Below are 25,645 nucleotides of genomic sequence, written 5' to 3'. Positions count from 1 at the left end.
GGGCTGATGGAACCATCCAGATGGAGGCCCAGGGCGGTGGAGAGGTGCGGCCCAAGAGCAGAGCTGCGCACGAGCCCCAGGAACAGGGACCCCGCTGATGTCACATCAGGGGACGTAGGACCCAGGAGGGCTGGTGGGATTCATAAGGGGAGGCGGGAGCGGATACAACTTACACACTTGAAAGAAAATGTTGGTAGCACAGCGGGCGGACACAGAAGCAACGGGGGGCTTTTTCAAATGTGGGGATGCGCCGCACTCAGTTCCCTTCTAAGGAAACTGGGGGTGATGGTGGTACTCGCACGAGTGTCCAGCTGAGGGGCTCAGGACAGTGTGGGTTTAGCAATGACAAGGACATCACCGACAGACTAAGGGAAAAGGACCGGGGGGAGGGTCACCCGGGTCACCCACCCTCAGACGGAACGGGCGGCTGGGAGAGGCCCTCAGGTTCCGTGAGCTTCCTGGGAGCCCGTGGGAGCCCCCGTCAGCCCTGCAAGCACGCCGGGCCCCCTGGCCTGGGCCCCCGGCACCCAGCCCAGCAACATAACACCCTCACCTCCAGGCCAGCCCCCAGAGAGAGAGGTCACATGCACGTCCTCCAGCCTTGCTGCCACAGGGCTTTTCACTGTCAGCTACGCCCCTTCTTTTTCGTTTGTTCTCTCCCAAACGCCACACCAATCGCTCAACTCTATGTACTAAGGCCTTCATGTTCTCACATTTTATTGGGTTTTGCCCGCTAATCCAGTTTGCAAAACCTCACATCTGTTTGTTTCAGGAAGCAAGTGTGAAAATGTACTTTCACCTGAGTGCCCCCACCAGGACAGACACACAGTCCAGAATCCATCTATTCTTGGCTTTGGACATCAACCTCTTTCTCCCTCCTTGTTCCCATCTACTGGCACCCCTTCCCTTCTAGACTCACCGCTTCCCGTCTTGAGTGAGTTCCTTCAACAATCCCCTCAGCCTCTGTCTCCTCAGCTATAAAATGAGGGTGCCCGGCACGGCTGCCCCATCGGGCTGTGGGAGTGCTCAGGGTGGTGACCCACACTCAGTGTCGGGCGCTGGCGAGCGTGGAGCGCCTGGGAAGCCATGCTTACTATAAGTTTAGGCCCAGCTTTTCGTTTCTCGTTTACCCAACATGCGTTTTAAAGTCTCAAAAGCCATCCCGTGGCACACGAGCCACTGGCCCAGCTCTGCAGTGGGCATGTATTTGCCAACCGTGGATTGCACGCATGTCACTGTTAGGGCCACCATGCTGAACTGGGGTGAATGGTGGCCGCTAAAGGCTATGTTCACGTCCTCACCCCTGGAACCTGTGGATGTGACCTTCTTTGGAAAAAGGGTCTTTGCAGATGTGACGAAGTTAAGGATCTCAAGATGGGATCATCCTGGATTTAGGGTGGGGCCCACACCTAAATGACAAGTGCCCTTTAAGAGACAGAAGATGACACAGACACAGAGGAAAAGGCCACCTGAAGACAGACGCAGAGATTGGAGTGATGCAGCCATAAGCCAGAAGAGGAAGGAAGGCTCCTCCCCTAGAGCCTCCAGAAGGAACCAGCACTGCTGCCACCTTGATCTTGGATTTCTGGCCTCCAGAACCATGAGAGAATAGATCTGTTGTTTTAAGTCTCTTGAGCTGGGACAAGTGATAGCTCTAAGGCCAACCCAGCCTCCAGCTCTGCACTCCCTCTCACTCTTCCTGTTCACACCACTCTACAGCCAAGCTTTTGGCACGACAGCAAGTGGGTGGGAACTCAAGCAGGGCAGCCGTGAACAGCTGTGCAGGTCGTGCACTGAGATGTGAACCCTGTCCCTGGAGCACCGCTATGCACAGCCTGTGGCGCACCAAACACAATGGAGACGGCAGCAATGTCCACACACAAAGCATTCTGGGACCCAAGTCGTTTCCTGGGAAGCTCAGGTCCAGGCTAGAATTAAGTGCAGAGGCCCAGAGCAAGGGAAGGGGAAGCCTCACAGGGGATGGTCCTGAGCTGCAGGAAAGAGGAAAACTATGGCTGAGTCAGGGTCTCTCACTTGAACTAAAAATCGCCTGTCTTCAACCAGAGACACTCTTGGCAAACAGCAACACATCGACACTGTGCTTATGAAACCATCGATAATGGCATCCCCACGGGGCTCCCCCCAACACGGGCTCCCCCCGACACGGGGCTCCCCCGACACAGGGCTCCCGTGGGTGGGCGTCTCAGACACATTCCATCTGTAACTATTCAGTTCACACACCTCGGATAGAGTCACAGCTACAGCCTAAAATGAAAGCCGCCTATGTTACGAAGCTGGTGTGTAACGTTGCGGGGCGGGGACCACACTCTCCTCTTCCTTTAAAACAATTCATGATTCTCTGGCTCACGGGGAGAAGCGGGGGGCGCTCAGGCAGCGGGCAGCGGCGCCTTGGGATCTGAGAGGGAGGGGAGGGCTGCCAGGACCTCCGAGGTCCCGGGGATGCCTGCCTTCTGCCTCCGAAGGGCCCAGGGTGAGGTCTGGGGCCACGTGGATATCCAGGGGCTCTCCTGTTCTATGAGAAACCCAGGGCTCACCCTTGGAAGATCAAGGTCACTGGGCCCAGCCCAGTCCTCTCTTCCAGGCCGCTTTCACTTCAGTTTGGCCGACGTCTGTCCCCAAGGGTTTTAAAAAGTGCAGCACCACCTCCACCTCAGCCCGGGGAGATCTGCTGAGGAGGTGTCTTGGGCAGGCTGTGGAAGGTTACTGAATCTTAACTTGCTCGGGGTTCTGCCCCTTCCCCTCCAAAGCCCTGGCCCCTCTGTTCACGTCGAGCAGCGGGAGGGTGCAGGCGGCCGCAGGGCAGGTCCACTTACGCTGAATGCTGAAGCAGAACTTCTTCTGCTGGTAGGAGATGTAGCTGGAGACAGCGCCGATCAGGGCCATGGCCAGAGCGCTGGCCACGCCGGCAATGGTGCCGGTCTCTGCTGACATGCCTGGGGAAGGCAGAGAGGCGGGGTCAAGCCCAGGACACCACAGGGATTGGCTCAGGCACCTGGCTCTCCTCTACCGGCGAGCTAAGCTGGTTCTAGGGCCCGTGACCCCCAAGCCAGTGTGCGGGGCTGTGCCACTTATACCGAAGGGCGGAAAATGACACAGTGTGCCCATGGGTCTACCAAGTACTTCCCGTTTTCCGTAAGGATTTCCATTTTGAGCGGCTTGAAAGGTGGCCGTGGAGGCGCTGCAGCCTCCATCCCGCCAGCTGAGGCTCAGATAGGCCAGCGGGCTGCCCCTGGGGCCACTTCCCCGGGATCCAGAGCTTCACGCTCAATCCCTTTAAATGGCTGCATTCCTCTGCTGGTGGCCTCACTGACGGGTCTCTACCAGGAACCGTCACGGGAGGGTCGGGAAGACCAGCTCTGAGACGAAAGCGGGCCAGTTTGTGGTTTCCAGCGGAAACCTCGGGACTCAAACTCACCGGATCCTGAGTCGTCCTCGCTGCCATACTGGCCATCACCTGCAGAAAGGACAAAGCCGTCAGTGTCCTCCGTGACCACCTGCTCGGCGTCGGGAGGGACAGCTCCTTCCCGACTGGCTGAGCCTTCCGGGTCCACCTCTGCCCCAGGCCCTGCCAGCACAGCCCCTGTGGGCTCTGCCCTGACTGTAGCAAGACCTGCTTCCTTATGCCTGTCACCTGCCAAAGCCCAGGTGGGACGTTTTATTTTTGAAGTGACAGCGACTGTGCACTGAGAACGTGTTAACATCCTGGCTCTTCACACGCAGTCCGCTGGGGCAGGTGCGCCCAGCAACCATCCCCAGCGATAGCGCAGGGAGCAGAGGTGCGCAGGTGGGGGACTTGCCGGCAGGTGGCGGAGCTGAGCCCACGCCAGGCGAGCCTGCCTCTGAGGGATGACACTGCGTGGGTCCCATGCATCTAGTGTCCCCTGTAAAATATATTTATCGTTTACCTAATTATAGAAACACGGTGATGTAAAACTTTGTTTTAAAAAAGGACGAAAGACCAGCATAGAAATATTTCATCATCCTACTACCCAAAGAGATTCACAGTTAATATTTCAATTTCTTTTCCTCCTGTCCTTCGCCCTTTACCTGGTTTTCTTCAAATCCAGGTGCTTCTGCTCATGTAACTTAGGTGCACATACGGCGCCCTGACGATATGCTACAGAATTAAGTGGTAATCAGGAGTTTTTTAAGGGCCGTCCACTTCTGGCTTGGCCTAGAGTTTGAGTTGTTCTTGGAACATAATCCAATGCAGGCTGACAATCGCCTATCTGGGATTTTGAAATTCAAAAGGCTCTGAAATACCACAGAGATGGAGAACAGATTAGTGGTTGACAGGGGTTAGTGAGGGTGAAGACGGAGGGAGTTGGCTGTGATGAAAAGAGGGAAACCGGAAGGATCCTCGTGGTGACAGAAGTGTTCTTTTCTTAACTGCAGTGGTGGCCACACAAACCTACATGTGATAAAATTTCATAGAACGAAACAGACTCTCTCTCACACACACACACCCTGCCCAGACAGCAGCTCCCTAATAAGCCACCGGTGCCATTTAGGACATTAATTAGCCTTGAGCACCCCGTTCACAGGCACCCTCTTCTCCTCAGGACATAATGCTCATTAATGGAGGGAGCCCGTGTTCCCAGAGCCCAGGGTTCTTGGGGGAAACTGCTCTAGTGTGCTGGGGGGATGTAGGTGCATGAATTGTAACAAATGTACCCCCTCCGGTGGGGCATGCGGCTAATGGGTAGGCTGGGGGCGTGGGGAACTCTCTGTCCAATGTGCTCAATTTTGCTGTGAACCTAAAATTGCTCTAAAAAATAAAGTCTTTTTTAAAAATAAGAGTCTTGGGGGAGAAAATGAGGTCTGCTATGTTCCCACCTGGGACTGAATCCTTGAGTTAAATGCAGTTTACAGACATCCATGATTGGAAATGAATGGTTATTTACAAAACAAGGAGCAGTGGCGTTTTCAAAAACACAATCACTGCTGTCGGAGGAAGCAGAGCAGAGAGGAGGACATGAGTCACCCTGTGCATTAACGTGTGCACAGCGAGGTCACTCGTGAGGACTGGCCCATCACTGGTCCCTTCTGCTGCGCCAGAGGCGGCTGTCATCAAGGGTAGCGGCTACCCCTCACAGGCGTCCTCTGCTGACGTGTTCATGTCACTAGATTTCCAGATAGGAATGAGCAATTCAACCCACTCTTTGGTTCGCCTTGAGCTGGAATGAAGCTGAGTGTTCCCAAGTCTCCCTTTCCCGATTAATCCTTGATCACGAGGATTCACAACAACTTGAACCTCACAATCTGTATGGCCAGGAGCTATGAGGGTGTTACATGATCTCCAGGGGCATCTGGAGAGCTCTGGCTCCCCCTGGCCGTCAAAAATATTCAAATGCTCAATTCTTCAGTCTCTAGGAATCCCTGACTATCTGACCATCTGTGATTGGACAAAAGCATTTTTCTAAGAAGATGACAAATGTGATCCCATCCTGTGGGTCACTCACTGCTCAGATGGGCACGTGGGCTGAGATACTAAGAGGTTAAAGAACAATTGGAAAAGAAGACCCCAGGCATTCTAGATCCTTCCATCCCTTCTAGTTGCATGAGCCTGAAGTAAAGTCAGCCACCAAGGCTTGCCACTGGAGTTAGCCAAGCCAATGTCACAGTTTGGATCCCTATTTGGCCACTGAGCTCCATTCACTTCCTCTGAGCACAGGCTGAACCCAGCTCCTTTACGAAAGGCACGCCATGCAAAAAGTGGCCAACTGAGGCCCCACTGGCAACACAAATTTATCCAAACCAGCACCACCAATGGGAGTACGTTTCCAATAAATATAAAGTGGATGAAGTCATAAAAGCACTACAAGAAAATGCAGGACAACATTTATATTGTCTTGGGGTAACGAATGACTTCCTAAACCTGGCCCTCAAGCCAGGAGCCTGAAATGGAAAAGATTATATCAAAAGTCAAAACCTCCATACTAAAAGCACAAGAAACGAAAGGGAAAAATGGATAAATTGGACTCTGTCAAAATTAAAAACCTTTGTGCTTCATAGAACATCATCAAGAAAGTGGAAAGACAGCCCACAGAATGGAAGAAGACATGGGCAAATTCTATATCTGACAAGGGATGAGTATTGAGAATACAGAACTTCTACTACTCAATAAAAAGGCAAATAATTCAATTTTAAAATGGACAGAGGATGGGAAGACACTTCTCCAGAGAGATATACAAATGGCCAATAAGCACACGAAAAGAGCTCAACATCCTTAGTCACCAGGGAAATGCAAATCAAACCCACGACGAGATACCACTTCACTCGCATTAGGATGGCTACAATCCAAAAACGGTAAATAGGTGTTAGTGAGGATGGGAAGAAATTGGATCTTTCAGGCAATGCTGATGAGGATGTAAAATGCTACAGCTGCTGTGGAAAACAGGTCGGTGGTTACTCCCAAAGGTAAACAGAGTCACCACAAGACTGAACAATTCCACTTATAGGTATACAGACCCAAGAGAATTGAAAACACCTGACCACACAAAAACGGGTACACTGATTTCATTGCCGCATTAGTCGTAAAAGCCAAAAAGTGGAAACCACCTAAAGGTTCATCGATTGATGAATGGGTAAATAAAATGTCTTTGGAAGGTATGAAAAGAGATTAATAATCCCTAATGTAAAAGGAGCCCTTACCATAAATGAGTAGAAAATGGGACAATGGGCATGAATAGGCAATTCACACAATATAGTAAGAGTGTCTAATAAGACAGAGGTGAAAAGTGTTTCACTTCTTGGATGCAAAGACATGGAAAATTTAAACAGGATAGCATTTTGTACTAATCAAACCTGCGAAGATTACAAAACTAAAATACCCAGTGAAAGTGAGTATATGAGCAAACAGACAGCTGTTTCCTTCCTAGTGGTGGAATGGCAGCTGGCACAATTGGAAAGGAATGCCATGTGGCAGTACACTCAGAGAGCGGCATCTTTAAAAATTTACACCTCCTGTGACTCAGCAGTTCAAGTTCTAGGAATTTGTCTGACAGACAATTAAGGTTTTATACATTTGGCGATGAGGAAGTTCATCCCAGCACTGTGCACAGTAGTAAAAAGCTGGAGGAAAAACCCTCTCTGTACAAATATAGGCCCTGGTTAAGGAAGTCGCAGTGAAACATAATATTACGCAGTGGTTGACATGATTTTTTAAAGGACTCCCTAATACAGAAAAAGATATTCAGGGTATTATTGAATTTAAAAACCTGGTTTTAAAAAGGTAACACAATCCCATTTTTGTAAAAATATTTACGAATATATACCTTATGCATAGAAAGAGTACTCCCTAGATGGTAAAACAATAAACAACTATTTTTCATAGAATGTTTAAAATATGCAAGCCTCACGCAAATCTATCCACATCTACTTTCCCACAACTGGAGAAATAATTCAAAGAGGTTATTTCACAGGTCACTGGCAGGACCTTCATTTTCATGGACAATATGTTTTGTATCCTCACCTGCCTTCTGAGTTCACAATTATACATCACAACTACATACCAAAGAGTCTAGAGTCGCCTTCTATTGTACTAGAAATTCCCCGGTACAGCATACCTCAGATTACAATTTGCTTTGAGTATAGACACCTATACATGTAGATAGTTATGGAATGCCAGAGCTCTAGGGACCACTGTCATAGCGATAGTGACTGCCATAGCTGTAGGGACTGCCACCATAGCTCAAGGGACCCCATAGCTATAGTGCCCACCATAACTATAAGGGCTCCTATAGCTATAGTGACCACTGTAGCTACAGAGAACACTGTAGAACAGGAGGCATTACCCTGTTGTCAACAGAAATGTTACCTCAGCATCTTCCAACATAAAAGACAACAATGCACACACACTGATACGTACAGACATGTCAATCTTGAGTCACAACAGCCGCATGCCTGTCAGACAGGGATGCAATGCACTGACGTGTCCCTCACTGACAACTGTGCAATTCCAGGCTCACAGCCAGTGCCTGACACGTCTGATTTGCCATGGGCATGGAGAGCCACGTGACAGTGGTAGATAACAGCTAGAACGGCCGAGGGGGGACGTTCAAGTGTTTCAGGACCTTTGTAAGTATGCTAGACTTCCAGCAGCCACAGCTAGGAGTTTGAGATTTTAAAAATTATCTTCATATTAAAAAAAGTGGCAGCAGAAATGCAAAGTAAAATTTTAAAAAACTGAAAAATGAATAAACAAAGAGGGACAAACACTTGTTTCAAATGACCCATGGTTACAAAGTCAAATCGAACTGAAGAGAGTCAGCCAGAACATGGCTCCCTGAAAGTCTCCAAAGCCCATCTCCTCCATCCCCCACCTCGGGGAAGAGAACGGTCACCCTACCCTCTAGATAACGTGACAGGTGCCCCAACCCAACACTGAGCTGTACACCCCACCTACCTATGGCAAGCTCCCAAGACACCAGAAGTTATCTCAGAGAAAAGCCCTGTGTTCACGCTGCCCTCGTGCGTGCGTGCATGCGCGTGTGTGTGTGTACGTGCACGTGTGTTGGGGGCAGGGGCTCTGAGGGAGCATGTGGGTTTTTTCACATTCTAGAACACTAGAACCAGAGAGCTGTTCTTCACATCTGAAACATCCTATTTCTTCATGTTATGAAAGCTGAAAAAAAACCCAGAAATGGGTCCATAGAGAGACACAGAAAGGGCTGTCTGGTGGCAAGTCCCTAACTTTTTTCAGCTCCCAATAGAAGGCAATGTTGCTGGGGTAAGCCCTTCCACTTAAGCTCTTTTGCCATGATTATGTTCCCATCGAGACCCAATTCCCTGTTGCATGAGATCAACTTAATGGCTTGGAAGGGACCATGACAGCGCCCAGATATTTCGAGATAGTGACTGTAAATACAGTCAAAATGGAAGAGGAACGATTTCTTTAGACTCGGGAGGGAAAGTAGATAAACACAACGTGGTATATCTACACAAGGGAACATTATTCAGCCGGAAGAGGAGATGAAGTACTGAGCCGTGCTGTAACGGGGATGAGCCTTGAATACATGCCAAGTAAAAGAAGCAATGCTATACGATTCTACTTAAATGAGGCACCTAGAGTAGTGAAATTCACAGAGGCAGAAGGCAGACTAGTGGCTACTAGGGGCTGCGGGGAGGGGAGACTGGGGCATAACTGTTTAATAGGTACAGTTTCCCTTTGGGAAGGTTCTGGAGATGGATGGTGGTGACGGCTGTACACGTTCGATGATTAAAATGGTAAATGTTATGTATATCTTACTACAACAAAAAAAATTAAACTCAGTAAGGAACCCTGGGGGCCTGGAAGACTCTAGAAGACTGGAGGTTCCAGGTGGGGAGCAAGCAGAGGCCTCAGCAAGGCTTCCCATGTGTGGTATTAGAAGAGAAACAAGTGGAATGAAAATTCAAAGGCAGGAAGCAGTCTGCTGAGTCTGTCCAGGCACCTGCGAGACAAGAGGGGAGAGCAGAGGAAGCTGTCTGTGCAAAGCCCTGGAAGGCAATCCAAGATGCTGCAGCTGGAGGGAAAGAACACTGGAAGCTACAGCCAAAAACAGCTTCTCATTTAACCCTGGGAAGTAAAGGTGATGGGCTCCCGCTTCACACACCTGGAGGGGAACGTCTACATCTCTTTAGAGGTATGGGTTTTGACTCTTGCCTCTGGTTTTAAGAACTGCATGCTTTGGCCTTAAAAACTACCATCTGGGAGTGAAGAGTGCTCAATCTGGCTCTAATATGAAATTTTCTTTTTTGACTAAAAACAATGGTGCAGTATTTTCTGCTAATGACATCCCTGCTCCCCTCCACGCTCTTTCCCAACTGAAGACAGACACCAGGAGCCAGAGGAAGATCAGGTAAGGCGTTCACTTCATGAACAGGGCTTCCGAGTACTTCTCCGCTCCGCCCCCCCCCCCCTCACAAAACCACCTCGGGGAGAGCTGGGTTCACAGATCAGATTTATAGAGTTCACCTCCCGTAAGAGTGCACACTTACCCACCAGTTACATGCGGGGCACAGCCTCCCTCATCGTTCCCTTTGGGGTCCAAAAGAAAGCATTTCATGCCACGATGCCATCACTCATGTGGCCCAGAGGGTCGTCAGCCTAGCCAATCAAATGTGTCACTCTTCGTGGGAAAGCGTGGGCGGGAGGGTAGAGAGCAAAGCCAGGTGTTTGGTCCATCCTGGTCCCCTTCACTTCAGGAAACTTTTATTGGGGGTGTCAGGGATACACAAGGAAAAAGGTGCCTGCCTTCAGAAGCCCCATACAGCAGGAGTGAAAAAGCTACACATGACTCGGTGTGACTCAGTAATGACAGGGGCTATGCTGTACCAGCAGGATGACAGAAGTTCTACGAGAACCAAAGGCACGAGATGGGCGCTGTGCCACAGGGCCACAGAGGGGAGGGGCCTCCAGAGAGGAGGGGATCTTTGAGGTGTCCCTTAAGGGATCAGTGGCTGAGCATTTGCTAGACATGAGTGGGAATTCATCTGGTGGAAGAAAGGCATTTAAACAGAGGACCAGCATGTGAAGGCACAAAGATAGGCATGGACCAGCTCGTTCACATGTTTGGAGGCGAAATGAAGTTGACGGTCTAGGGCAGAAAGATATGTCAGCAGGATAAGGGGCTTGAACTTATAGGCATTAGGGAGCCACTCAAGAGACTTGTTGTTGTTTTGGCTTAAAAATTTTTTCCCAACAATTAAGAAAAAGTTCAAACATTCAAAAAAGTTGAAAACACTGTACAGTGAACACTCATATACCCACCATCTGGATTCTATAATTAACAGTTTACATTATTCACTTTATCATATGTCCATCCATCCCTCTACCCATCCAATCTTATTTTTGTGATGCATTTCAAAGTAAGTCTCAGACATCTGTATGCTTCGCCCATACACATATTATAACCTAGAATTCCATGTTTGCTTGTGATTCCTTTTTTAAGGTAAAATTTACGTATAATAAAATACTAACCTTACATGTACCATTTTGTAAGTTTTCGCAGATGCACACACCTGTGAAACCCATACCCCCACTGAGATACAGAATTAACATCAGTCCAGAAAGTTCTCTCATGTCCCTGTCCAATTAATTTGCATTCTCCCCCCAATCCACAGCAGCCGTGGATCTCATTTGTAACATTAGAAATTAGTTTTACAAATATTAGAACTTCACATGACTGGGCTCATATAGTATGTACTGTTTTTTTCACTGGCTTCTTTCACTCCGCATAGTATTTTTGACATTTATTCATGTTACTCTGTGTATCAGTAAGTCATTCCACTGTATGAATATATATCACAATTTGTCTATCCATTCTCCTATTGATAATTAGGCTGTTTACAGTTTCTTTTGTTGTTGTTTTGCTATTATAAATAAAGTCATTTTTAGAATTCTGTTATAAATCTTTTTTGGACATAAGCTCTCATTTTTCTTAAAAATAAGTGAAATTGCTGGGTTACTGGGGAGGTCTATGTTCAGTTTTATAAGAAACTTTACATTCACGCCAACAACGTACGAGCATTCCAGTTGCTCCACTTACGCACTAACATTCAGTATCTGTCAGTCTTTCCGATTTTAGCCATTCTGGTGGCTGTGTTGTGATAACTCATCATGGTTTTCATTCGCATTTCCCCAATAAAGATTTTGAGCATCTTCATATAACTTCTTTTATGAAGTGTCTCTTCGGCTCGTTTTTTGTTTGTTTGTTTTGGTTTTGTTTTTTGTTTTTTTGTGGTACGCGGGCCTCTCACTGTTGTGGCCTCTCCCGTTGCGGAGCACAGGCTCCGGACGCGCAGGCTCAGCGGCCATGGCTCATGGGCCCAGCCGCTCCGCGGCATGTGGGATCTTCCCGGACCAGGGCACGAACCCGTGTCCCCTGAATCGGCAGGCAGACTCTCAACCAGTGCGCCACCAGGGAAGCCCTAGGCTCGTTTTTTAATTGGGCTGTTTGTCTTTTCATTATTACACAATAGTTTTAAACAGAGGACTGACAAGATCGTGTTCCTGGTGATTCTCTCTGGCAGCTGCATGGAGGACAGGCTGGAACCAGGAGACCAGTTAAGAGATTAAGGTAATGACCCAAGGGTAGGTGATATGGGCCTGGGCTTGAGGGGAGGCAAAGAGAAGGAATATTCCAAATTCCAAAGATACTAGCAGAGAGGATGTCTGGCATGAGGGGTTGAGGAGGTCAACGAATCCTCTTCTCAAACAGCAACTATAACCCTGGACAATCAAAGACAGCCATTTCAGGAAACAGATTTAGTTCCTGTGAGAACACCTGGAATCTGAGGCCTTTTCCCCCAGGGTTGCTCTCATTTCCCCTTCTCCCAGGTCTTTCAGCAGCTAGTTTAACTGGGGAGAGGTGGACAGGCCATGGAAATCAGCAACGGTACTACAGCTGCCAAACGGGACCCACATGACTTGGAGAGCCAGCAGCTCCTTTAGCCTGAGCAAGCTAACCGGTCAACTAGCCAGGGATTTAACAGAGACGTGAGACAACCATAGGGGGCTTGATACACTCTCCACGTAGCCTTGGTTGCCCCGAAGCTGAGGACGTGCCCAGCAGAGACAGTACTGGTATTGGCTGAAGGCCAGCTACGGACAGCAATGGAGCAGAATTGAGAGTCCAGAAACAAACTCTTACATCTATGGTCAATTGATTTTCCATAGGAGCCAAGACAGTTTAGTAGGGAAAGGAAAATCTTGTCAACCAGTGGTGCCAGGACGATTGGATATCCACACGCAAAAGGATAAAGTTGGACTCCTATTTCCCACCACACACAGATGAACTAAAAGATGGAACAAAGGCATAAATGTAAAAGCAAAACCAATAAAACTCTTAGAAGAGGACATAAGAAAACATCTTCATGAACTTAGTTCTTAAAACACCAAAGCATGATCCGTAAAAGAAAAAAAATTGATAAATCGAACTTTATAAAAAAATAAATTTTATTATTTGGTAAACAACACTATGAAGAAAAGGAAGAGACAAGCCACAGACTGGGAAAAAATATTTTTAAAATCATATACCTGAAAAAGGATTTGTATCCAGGTTAAAAATAGGACTAATAAAAGCAAACTGAATTTTTCACATGGGCAAAAAATCTGAACAGACTTCAAAGAACAGTATAAAATAAGAATATAAAAAGATGCTCAACATCACTTCCCATTAGGAAAATACAATGAAAAAACAATTAGATACCCCTACACAAGTATTAGAATGCCTAAAATGAAAAAAAAAACAAACAACATACCCTGACAGAACCCTCTTACACTGCTGGTGGGAATGTAAATTGGTGCAGCCACTATGGAAAACAGTATGGAGGTTCCTCAGAAAACTAACAATAGAACTATATGATCCAGTAATCCCACTCCTGGGCGTATATACAGACAAAACTACAATTCAAAAAGATACATGCACCCCAATGTTCACTGCAGCACTATTTACAAAAGCCAAGACTTGGAAGCAACCTAAGTGTTCACTGAAAGATGAATGGATAAAGAAGATGTGGTACATATATACAATGGAGTATTACTCAGCCATGAAAAAAGGAATGAAATAATGCCATCTGCAGCTACATGGATGGACCTAGAGACTATCATACTAAGCAAAGTAAGTCAGACAGAGAAAGAAAAATACCATATGATAACACTTACATGTGGAATTTAAAATATGACACAAATGAACATATCCACGAAACAGACTCACAGACACAGAGAATAGATTTGTGGTTGCCAAGGGAGGAGGGAGGGAGGGAAGGATTGGGAGTTGGAGATTAGCAGATGCAAACTAGTATATATAGGATGGATAAACAACAAGGTCTTACTGTTGTAGCATGGGGAACTATATTCATTATCCTGAGATAAACCATAATGGAAAAGTACATATATATATATATATATATATATATATATATATATATATATATATATATATATATATATATATATATATATATAAAACTGAGTTACTTTCCTATACAGCAGAAATTAATACAACATTGTAAATCAAATATACTTCAAAAAAAATTTGTTTAAACCCTGACAATATCAATTGCTGATAAGCACGTAGAGCAACTGGAACTCTCATTCATTACTCATGGAAAAGTATTGGGTTGGCCAAAAAGTTCGTTCGACTATTCCCATAAGATGTAAGAGGTCGGGTTTCCCAAACGAACTTTTTGGCCAACCCAGTATAATGGTACAGCCACTTCAGAAGACAGCTGGGAAGTGTACTGCAAAGCTAAACATAGATTTACCATATGACCCAGAAATTATACACCTAGGTATTTACCCATGTGGATTGAAAACTTACGCCTGTACAAAAACCTGTATGTAAATATTTATAGCAGCTTTATATATTTATAATCACCAAAAGCTAAATGCAACCAAGATGTCCTTCAATAGGTGAATGTGGTACATCTAGACAATGAAATGTTATAAAGAAATGACTTACCAAGCCATGAATAAACATATAGGAACCTTTAATGCACATTGCTAAGTGAAAGAAGCCAGTCTGGAAAGGCTACATACTGTATGATTCTAACCATATGACATTCTGCAAAAGGCAAAAGCTATGGAGATGATAAACAGATTAGTGGTTGCACGAAGAGAAAATGGATTAGGGTTGAGGAAACAGAGAGTGGCTGAGTACCAAAGGGGTATACAGAAGAACTTTTATGGTGACAGACTGTTCTGTATGGTACTTGGGTGGTGGACACATGACTATATGCATTTGTAAAAACCCATACAAATGTGTACCACAAGGCGTGACCTTTAATGTATGCAGGCAAAACACCAACCAGGTTGGTGGGGGATCCCAGGATGGAATGTAGACTGTGACAAATGAATGTATCTGCATTATAAACGTATGTCAGAACTGCACTGAATGGAGGGGTCATAAAGGAGCTATGCAAGTAACTTTAGAAAGACGGTACTTTGACTGAAACTGTAAGGTAAAGACAAAAGAAGAAAAACAAACACTGGACTGTAGTTGGTAAAGCTGCGTCTCACAGGGGTATGGGTTAACAATTACGATTGCGCTATACACGTATAATACCAGAATTGAGCAAGTAAGCAAACAGTTGATGGACGGTAGGTTTCTCACTCTCAGAGAGAGAAGTTAAAGGTCAGCAAGAAAGGAATACTAAAATATGTCTCCAACTGTAACCTACTGCCAGAAGGCTTAAGTATGAACCTATGCTTAGGTTAACACAGATGCTGATGAATAGATACAGAAATAATTATAGATACATATATACACACGGTTTATTAATAAAATACATCCATGTGTTTCCTAGTTGTGCCCACTTAAAGGGTTTAGAAGTAGCAACATCCCACTAATGAATGCACTCAACACCCAGATCTTGGTTTCTAATACCCTTCCCTTTCAGTGGGGAAGAGAATGACATACCACCGGACGCTCAAGGAAAGAGACCCACCAGGCAACAGTGTTCAGGAAGAAGAAGTGAATGAGAACAAGAAAGTGGGAGAGTGCCAGGTAGGGCCCAGGAGGAAAGAACGTGAAGGAGGAGGTGGTCATCAAAGTGAAATGCTGCAGAGGTCACACGGGACAGAGGGCTGTGACCACCAAGAGATGACTGGGGACCAAATAGCAACTCCGGGGGAATGGGAGGAAAGGCTTGCATACACTAAGGTGTAGACCACAGAGGGGGCAATGACGAGATGAAACTGACTGGCTCGAGCTTCTCAGTCAGTGAAAATGCTAGGGAATGGAGGAGGCTGACGGGACCTGTTGATGAGAGACAGTCGCTACTACCTACAGACAAAATATGGGGCACCTACAGGGCCATTAGAAATGTTTTCTTGAGAAAAAATATACAACAGATAACATACTATCTCAGAAATACACTCCAAAACTATAGCTGAGTCTGTGTGCCTAAAACCCACAGTTAGAAAATGCATTAATTAGGACTGTTTTTATGCTGAAGATCGTCATTTATTTAAATGTGGTGTTTTATCTTCATACATGGCATTAGCACGTTTGCATAGAGAAGACTGTCTGAGAACTTCATCGTGTGCTTATCATAACCTAAGGTTCAGTTTCACACTCGTATTTTTTGCCGGGACTCTCTACTTTCTTTTACTGACACCTATAATGACAGAGTATATCTTATGCTAACAATTGATTATTCTTTACAAGAGAAATTCAAATCTGAGCCTAATTAATGAATTTCCTAGCACTTCTTCCTTGTTAAAACAGGTACTTTTAATAAGGAAACCCCTCTCTTCTCACCATCTGGAAATACCATTTGTCACCCGGGAGTAACTGGCTAATTTGCTGGGTTTGCCCTTTAAATGTTCCATGTTCTCCTGACACCTGTGAGTTTCATTTAGAGGTTTTTGGAGCTTTTTACTCAAAATGACACTGTTTGGAAAGGTGGTTTGAAAGACAGATTCGACTACAGTATCCTTTAATCAGAACAACACTGTTCCCATACGGAAGGCACACAATTCCTACAAGAAAGAAGCAGATGCTAGTGCCACAGCCTAGACTGTGGGGAGTACAGCAGGCTGACACTGGAAACAATCACATGTTACACTCGGAACTTGCTGTTACACTCACAACCACAAATCACAACCACAACAGGGAATCACCAAAAAATGCTATACCCACAACTTAGCATCACAACAGGTTACCATCACAATAGTTACAATCATAAAAACTTACCACCAGAACTACAACTTATAATCACAACATACCATCAGAACAGGTTACAACCACAAGTACCAACCACAAATTACAACCCTAACTTATTTTGCCACATCAAGTCTGGCTAACATTGTCTCCATACTAGGATCAGATCTTGCCAACATATTAAGACAAAAGGTTTAAGTCTTTGGGTGATTTGCGGGGGAACTAAAACTACCTGCCTTGGGGGAGGGTGTGACTATGAAGGGCTGACACATCTGATACAATTTCATCGACCCAGACCCATGAGTGCATGTGTCCATGTGTACAGACACACACACACACACACACACACACACAAGTGCATGCAAAATCTGATGAAATCTGAATAAGATCTGTATGTGACTTAATAACAATATTGAACAACTGTCAGCTTCCTGGTTTTGACAATGTAACTATAGTTTTGTCAAGATATCAGGGGAAGCTGGGTGAAGGGTACACAGGAATTTTCCTAAACAATTTGTTTATTTTTACAACTTCTTGTGACTCAAACTACTGCAAAATGAAAAGATTTTAAAAGATATCTGACTTGCTACGGGTGTCTTAAAAAAGCTCTTGTCATGATGAGTTTTGCTCCCCCCATCCCAAGAGTGACAGGCTCCCCAGGTTGCGAAGGCTGTTCCCAATGAGTCCTCTGACCTTCAGTTACTGTAACTGGTGCTGCCTTGGCAAACAGCTTCTGCTAGTGTGGACACATTAACCCATGCAGCAACTTGGCTTAAGGAACATCAGGGAAAATGTGTGGCTTTTCCAAACTGGCTCATAAATGCCCCCTTGAGCTGCACAGTCTCTGTATCATTCCAAGTCAACCCCAAACTGCAAGCAGGGATGTCTAGGAACTAACTACCTTTGATTTCCCAGAGTCTGAGTAAGAACACCTCCAATCAGCCTGGTTGCTGTATAATCCCGTCTTTAACAAGAATAAGGCATTTGGACAAATCAGTGCTCCTACCTTTACCCCTGTCAGGTTTGTATTCACCGCCCCCTACTATGTCTTCAAGATCCTTGTCTGAAAAACCTGGAGGAAACGAAACACGCATCTCAATGCCAAACACATTTCTCAGAGACAAGAAATTTGTTACTTAATGTTGTCCAACAGCCCCAGAAAGTGACTGCCACTTAAGAGGACCCTTGATGAATGCATAGGCAAAACTCTAAAGGGGCCCCCAAGATTCCTTCCCATCAGTGTACATACCCCAGTATGCCATGACTGGGCGCGAGTGGAACCATGCATGGGATGGCTATCAACCCGTGATTAGGTTATATTACATGCCGAGGTGAACGGACTTTGCAGACGTAATTAAGTTACCACATCAGTTTGACTTGGCATTAATCAAAAGGCAGATTTTCCTGGGTGAGCCTGAAATTAATCAAGTGAGCCCTTTAAAACAGGGTTGAGGCCCTCCTGAGCTCAAACACTAGAAGCAATAGTCTTAGCCTTCCTCTCCCCCTCCCTGCTCTTCTCTACTCCCCCCTCCCCTCCCCCTCCCCCCTTCTCTCCCTTCCGTCTAGTCTCTGTTTTTTCTCCTGGTGGTCTTAAGAAGCAAGTATTCACTTGTTCTAGAACTGCAAGGAAACGGTTCTCTGCCAACGAGCACACGAGCTTGGAAGACAACCCAACCTCAGCTGAGACTGCAGACCTGGATGACACTGTGACTGAAGGTGTATGAGGTTCTGGAGAGAAAAACTCAGCTGAGCTGTTCCTGAACTCCTCACCCAAAGAAACAGCTTGTGATCATTTGTTATGGTGGTAACAGAAAACTAATACAAGGAAACCGAAAAATTAATTTTATTATAGCTCAACCGTTGAGTACACATCTTTTAATATTCTGTGATAAAGTGGGAAGCATGCTTACGGCATTTCTGTTCCACTCTAAAGTCCTATAGTTGACTCAGAAAAGCACATGTGTGACTGTTTCAATTCGGCTTTTATCAGCTGCTTTCTGTCATGAAAGACTACTTTTACTAGAAAGAAAGAATGATGGGCTAACTGTGGTATGGCAGCTTGAGTATTTGGAAGGTGTTTTCTTGAAAATGAATGAAATGGGGCTGTCACTTTAAAGAAAACCACTGGCAGTACTTGTTGCCAGTGATAATATTTCAAACAAAAAAGAGAATTTTGAAAAATCTATATCTACCACTGCGAGCTTAACAACTTGCCAATACTTAAAGACTTTTTCTAATGAGATGGTGGTGATATTAACAGATGTGAATTGGGGGCACTGCATAATGAAATATGGCATTATTTGGAAGGTCAAAAGACTTAAGAACAATATTTTCCAAATGAGCAATGCGTAATGCACAAAACCATGAATGGGTAAAGTTCCACTAAAAAGTACATGAGGATCCCTGGGGAGTTTAATGAAATCAACGATGGAAAATTCATTGATATGGTTTCACATTCTACAGTGCACTTAACCTATAAGAAACAACCAGTGGTCGAGTTTGGGTGTCTCACCAAAGAAAAATGATGTGAATCAATGTTCTGAAAAGTCTATTAAAATATTCTTCCCCTTTCAATGGCGTATCTCTTATAAGGCCAGATCTCCTTCATATACATCAACTGTAACAACATATCACAACTTGAGCCCAGAAGGAGATGGAGATGTGAGAGTCTAGCTCTTCTTTTTTGGCCGCACCACAGCAGGCGGGATCTTAGTTCCCCAACCAGGAAGTGCGGAGTCTTAACCACTGGACCGCCAGGGAAGTCCCCTAGCTTTCCTACTAAGATAGACATTATAGAAATTTGCAAAAAATGTACAATGATACCACTTTTCTCACTAAATTGTCTTTATCTTGCCATAGTTATTTCTCATGAAATCTGCTATTTATGTTATTAACATGTGTGTGTTTGCTGTTGTTCATTTTAATTTTTCTCCAGTTTTAGATTCAAAGATGATAAATATCGATAGACGTGACCCACACCTCAATAGAGATCCTCCATAATTTGGGGAGTCCTGAGACCAAAACGCTTGAGAACCACTGTTGTAGGGTTCTCCTGGGCCTTGAAGCGCCCCCAGCTCTGCCAGGCCAGGAGTGGCTCTGTGCGCTGCTGTAGTTAATGAGCTACACCCTGACCGGGGAGCTACAGCACTGGCCTGTGCCTTCAACCAGCTGTGACTTACCTCCTCCTCCTGCACTCGGCTTCCTGTGGCCATGATCTTGATCATTTCGATCATCCAAGGCATCGGCCAGGTCAAAGTCTTTTTCGTCAGGGGGCCCTAAAACGTAAAAGACAAAGTCAGTTGGTTAAATTACAGGCAGCTCATTTGGACATGGCCCCAGAGAGCTCCACGGGCTCCCTCCTTAGTGCCCTCCTCAGAACAGCCGTGTTACCTGCAGGCTTTGCTGGAGCTCTGGTCGCTCCCGGTCTCCTGGTTGTGGTGGTGACACGGTCCCATCTCTCTAAAAGGGGGAAGGGGGACAGCAAGGGGAGCACAATTAGTAACACACACAGCAGCCCCTGCACGGCTCAGGGAAGTCACAGCATGAGCACAGCACTCCTGTCCTGGTCCTGAGGTCCCTCTGATGCCTCTGAAGAGCCACCTTGAGGATGACAAAGAGATGCAAGAGGGTTTACAGGAGACGAGTTCTGCTTGCTTTTCTTCACAGCATGGGTGGTGAGGTGGACATGATCCCGCATTTGATCTGGTGATTAGTGGAGCTGGGACTTGAGCCCAGATCTACAGGAGATGACCACATGCTTCAGGGGGTCCCAGAGCTGGAGCACAACCCGAGAGCTCCAAGCCTTGGCTGTCACCACTCTCAACCCGGCACCGTAATCACAGGTAATACTGCCCAGGGATGAAGTGACGCTATGTTCCCAGTAGAGTATGGGAGTGTCTCATCAGCTGAAAGTGGTTACAACACCAACAAAATATTGTATATAAGTGTGGTTACTGCTGTTAATACTAGGTCTTTCAGCTCAACCATATTCCTTTAAAATTGTGGACTTCTTGCACATCAATTACGTAGCATGCCACACAGGAGTTTTCCAGTAGTTTTTCTTGAACTTCAAGACTCCCATAACTGTTCCTATAATTGGAGGTAGCAGAGGGACAGGAAATTTAAGGGAAGGGAAAGGCATAGACAGTGCTGTATACAGGAAGCACTTAGAATAGAAGCAGCAATGTTTGTGGGGGAAAAAACCTCAATGACTTTTATAGATCAATAACGTAATCCTCAAACTGCCCAGGTAATTTACAATGCATTACCTATCTTTTTTGGATAGAGCCTGGGGTTGTCTATGGATCAAAGAATTATAAGTCTGAATTTTCTGGAAAGAGTGTTAAAAACACAGTAAGACATGACCTGCCAGTTCTCACTAGCAATAAAGGGGGATGTCACATAATGATAAAGGACCAATCCACCAGGAACACAACAATCGTAAATGTGTAAGTACCAAACAAGAGTCTCAAAACACATGAAGCTAAAATTCACAGAGCTGAGAAAAGAAATAAACAAATCCACAGGTATAGTTGGGGACATCAATACTCTACTCTCAGCAACTGACAGAACTACTAGAATGAAAACCAGCAAGGATATAGAAGAACTAAACAACACAGTCAACTAACAGGATGTAACTGGCATAATGGACACTACCCAATCGCAGCAGAGTAAGTAACTGTTTAAGCACCCATGGAATATTCACCAACAGATCACACCCTGAACCAGAAAGCAAACCTCAACAAATTTAAAAGTATGGAAGTGATAGAGAGTGGTATCTCTGACTATAATGGAATCAAACTAGAAACAACCAAACCAAAAACAAGTAAGAGAAAACAAGAAAATCTCTAAACACTTGGAAATAAACAACACACTTCTAAATAAAACAACGGTCAATGAGAAAGTCTCAAAATGAAATTTTAAGAATAAATAGCCCTAATGAAAATGAAAATACAGCATATCAAAATATGGGAGATGTAACTAAAGTAATGCTGAGAGGGAAGTTTATAACACTAAATGCTTAAATTAGAAACAAAGAAAGGTCTCAAATCAATAATCCAAGTTCCTAACCCAAGATACTAGAAAATGACGAGCTAGATACTAGAAAAACAAACCCAAAGCAAGCAGACAGAAGGAAATAATGTAAGAGCAGAAGTCAATGAAATTGAAAATAGAAAAGTAAAATAGATCAACCAAACGGCTTGTTCTTTGAAAAAGTCAGTAAAATTGATAAACCTCTAGCCTTACTAACAAATATAACTGAAGGAAAAAACCCCAAAATACTAATATAAGGAATGAAACAGCAGATATCATTATAGATTCTGCACTATTAAAAGGATAATAAGAAAACGCTATGAACAACTTTATGTATTTGACAACTTAGAAGAAATGGACCAATTCCTTGAAATCCACAAACTATCACAACTCAACTCAATCCCGTGTTCACGTAACGTAAGACTAATATTGTTAAGATGACAATACTACCCAAAGTGATCTACAGATTCAGTGCAATCTCTACCAAAATCCAAAACAGTTTTTTGGGCAGACTTAGAAAACCCCATTCTAAAATTCATATGGAGTCTCAAGAGACCCCAAATAGACAAAAGAATCTTGAAAAAGAAGAACCCACTTTCCTGATTTCAAAACTTACTACAAAGCTACAGCAATCAAAACAGTGTGGTACTGGCATAAGAACAGACATATAGACTAACGGAACAGAACAGAAAGCCCAGACATAACACTATGGTCAATATGTTCTTGACAAGGGTACCAAGAAACTGAATATCCACATGCCAAAGAATGAAGTTGGACCCTTACCTTACACCATATATAAAAATTAATTCAAAATGGATCAAAGTCCTAAACATAAGAGCTAAAACTATAAAACTCTTAGGAAAAAACATAGGGGAAAATCTTCATGATATTGGATTTGGTAATGACTTCTTGGATATGACACCAAAAGCATAGGCAACAAAAGGAATAATAGATAAATTGGCTCTCATCAAAAGTAAAGCCTTTTGTGCAAAGGACACTATCAAAAGAATCAAAAAACAATCCCAGAATGAGAGAATATGTTCATAAATCATATATCCAGTAAGAGATTAAAATCCAGACTATATAAAGGACTCCTACAACAATTAAAAAAATGAGATTTAAAGATGGGCAAAGAACTTGAATAGACATATCTTCAAAGAAGATATATAAATGGTCAATAAGCACATGAAAAATGCTCAAAGTATTGGTCATTAGGGAAATATAAATCAAATCCACAAGGAGATACCACTTCACACTCATTAGGATGGCTATTATCAAAAGAAAAATGAAAAATAACAAATGTTGGTGAGGATGTGGAGAAATTGGAACCCTGGTATGTTGCTGGTGGGAATGTATAAAATGGTGCAGCTGCTGTGGAGAACACTGGTGATTACTCAAAAATTTAAACGTAGAATTACTACCTGATCCTTCGATTCCACCTCTAGGTATAAGCCCAAAAGGACTGAAGGCAGGGACTCAAACGGATACCTGCACAATGTTCAATACAGCACTATTCACAACAGACAAAGGGTAGAAACAACTCAAACGTCTGCCAATTTATAAACAGATAAAATATGGTATATACACACAATGGAATATTACTCAGCCTTATAAAGGAATGAAATTCTGATACATGCAACAACATGGACAAACTTTGAAAACATTATGCTAAGTGAAATAAGCCAGACATAAAAGGACATATCTTGTATGATTCCACTTATTTCAGGTACCTAGAATGGGAAAATTCTTAGAGACAGAAAGTAGAACAGAGGTTAGCAGGGGTTCAGGGTAGAGGAAAATGAGGAGTTACTGTTTACTGGGTACAGAGTTTCTGTTTGGGATGAGGAGAAAGTTCTGGAAATGGATAGTGGTGATGGTTGTACAACACTGGGAATGTACTTAATGCCAATGAACTGTACATTTAAAATGGTTAAAATGGGGCTTCCCTGGTGGCGCAGTGGTTGAGGGTCCGCCTGTCGATGCAGGGGACACGGGTTCGTGCCCCGGTCCGGGAAGATCCCACATGCCGCGGAGCGGCTGGGCCCGTGAGCCATGGCCGCTGAGCCTGCACGTCCGGAGCCTGTGCTCCGCAACGGGAGAGGCCACAACAGTGAGAGGCCCGCGTACCGCAAAAAAAAAAAAAAAGAAAAAAGAAAAAAAAATGGTTAAAATGGTAAATTCTATGTTAGTATGTTTACCACAATAAAAAAATAATTCAACCTAGATGAAAACACAATCTGAATATTTCTATAACCATTAATGAAACAGAATTTTTAATTTAAAAGCTCCTAAAAAAAAGAAATTTCCAGGCTTTTTGATGGTTTCACTGGTAAATTTTACCAAGCATTTAAAGAGGAATTAACACCAATTTTATAAAACCTCTTCCAGAAAATAAAGAGGAGGGATATTTCCCAACTTATTTTATGAGGCCAGCATTAACCTGATAATAAACACAGAAAAAGACTGTATTAAGAAAAAACTACAGCCCAATCTCTCTCATGAACTAATATATAAAATCCTCAACAAAATATTAGCAAGCTAAACAGAATGTATAGAAAGAATTATACATCATGAACAAATGGGACTTGTTCTGGTTATGCAAGGCTGGATCAACATTTGAAAAACAATGTGCCCTACAATATCAGTGGCCTAAAGAAGAAAAAACTCATATACAGGCATACCTCAGAGATACTGTGGGGATGGTTCCAGACCACTGCAATAAAGCGAATATTAATAAAGCAAGTCACATGATTTTTTTTTTTTGGTTTCCCAGTGCACATAAAATTATGTTTACAGGCTTCCCTGGTGGCGCAGTGGTTGAGAGTCCGCCTGCTGGTGCAGGGAACGCGGGTTCGTGCCCCGGTCCGGGAAGATCCCACATGCCGCGGAGCGGCTGGACCCGTGAGCCATGGCCGCTGAGCCTGCGCGTCCGGAGCCTGTGCTCCGCAACGGGAGAGGCCACAGCAGTGAGAGGCCCGCGTACCGCAAAAAAAAAAAAAAAAAAAAAAAAAAATTATGTTTACACTATACTGTAGTCTATTAAAGTGCAACAGCATTATGCCCCCCAAAAAATGTATGTACCTTAATTAAAAAATATTTTATTACTAAAAAATGCTATCCATAATCTGAGCCTTCAGGGAGTAGTAATCTTTTTGCAACAGGAACATCAAAGATCACTTATCACAGACCGCAGCAAATATAATAATAATGAAAAAGTTTCAAATAGTTTTGAATTACCAACATGTGACACAGAGACACGAAGTCAGCAAATGCGGTTGGAAAAATGGCACCGATAGACTGGCTCAACGCAGGGTCACCACAAAACTTCAATTTGTAAAAACGCAATATCTGCAAAGTGCAATAAAGTGAAGCGCAATAAAACGAGGTCTGCCTGTAATCTTATCAACATGGAAAATCCAATACCCATTTATGAAAAAAATTCAGCAAATTAGGAATAGAGGGAAGTACCCCTCAACTTCACAGAGAGCATCTAGAAAACACCCATAGCTCTTGTCAGACTTAATGGTGAAAGACTGAACACTCTCTCCTGAAGATCAGGAACAGGCCAAGGACACTGTTCTCACCACTCTTATTTAACATAGCATGGGAGGTTCAACATTGCAATGAGAAATAAAAGAATCAGTAAGTGACTTCAGCAAGGTCTAACGATACAGGAGCAACAAATATCAAAATCAATCATATGATAGCAATGAACATACGGAATCTAAAATTAAAACACATAACCATTTAAAATTGTTCCAGAGAAAATGAAATACTTAGCTGTACACTTGAAAAACATGTACAGGACCTGCAGGCTGAAAATTACAATATGCTTATGAGCGAAATCAAAGAAGACATAAATAAATGGAGAGACATACTGTGTTCATGGATTTGAAGACTCCCTTAAAGACATCAACTCTTCCCAAATTCATCTACATATT

The 25,645-nt window shown here is 44.2% G+C and overlaps 1 protein-coding gene across 2 annotated transcripts in view; it reads right to left on the bottom strand.

The window, feature by feature from the left end:
• The window catches only part of CD99L2 (CD99 molecule like 2), a 112,479-nt gene that overhangs the window by 6,000 nt on the left and 80,834 nt on the right, over nt 1–25,645 (bottom strand). For both annotated transcript variants that reach the window (XM_067723027.1, XM_067723029.1), the window contains exons 5-9: nt 20,061–20,129; nt 19,850–19,945; nt 17,677–17,742; nt 3,437–3,475; nt 2,835–2,954 (exon numbers count right to left, since the gene is read on the bottom strand). In XM_067723027.1, the coding sequence (XP_067579128.1) occupies nt 2,835–2,954; nt 3,437–3,475; nt 17,677–17,742; nt 19,850–19,945; nt 20,061–20,129 (390 nt within the window). The remainder of the gene's footprint in view (nt 1–2,834; nt 2,955–3,436; nt 3,476–17,676; nt 17,743–19,849; nt 19,946–20,060; nt 20,130–25,645) is intronic.

Source organism: Pseudorca crassidens, chromosome X (assembly GCF_039906515.1).
Source record: "Pseudorca crassidens isolate mPseCra1 chromosome X, mPseCra1.hap1, whole genome shotgun sequence".
Lineage (NCBI taxonomy): Eukaryota > Metazoa > Chordata > Mammalia > Artiodactyla > Delphinidae > Pseudorca > Pseudorca crassidens.
Note: the sequence above shows the minus strand (reverse complement) of the source record. Positions and strands in the feature narration are given on the sequence as shown.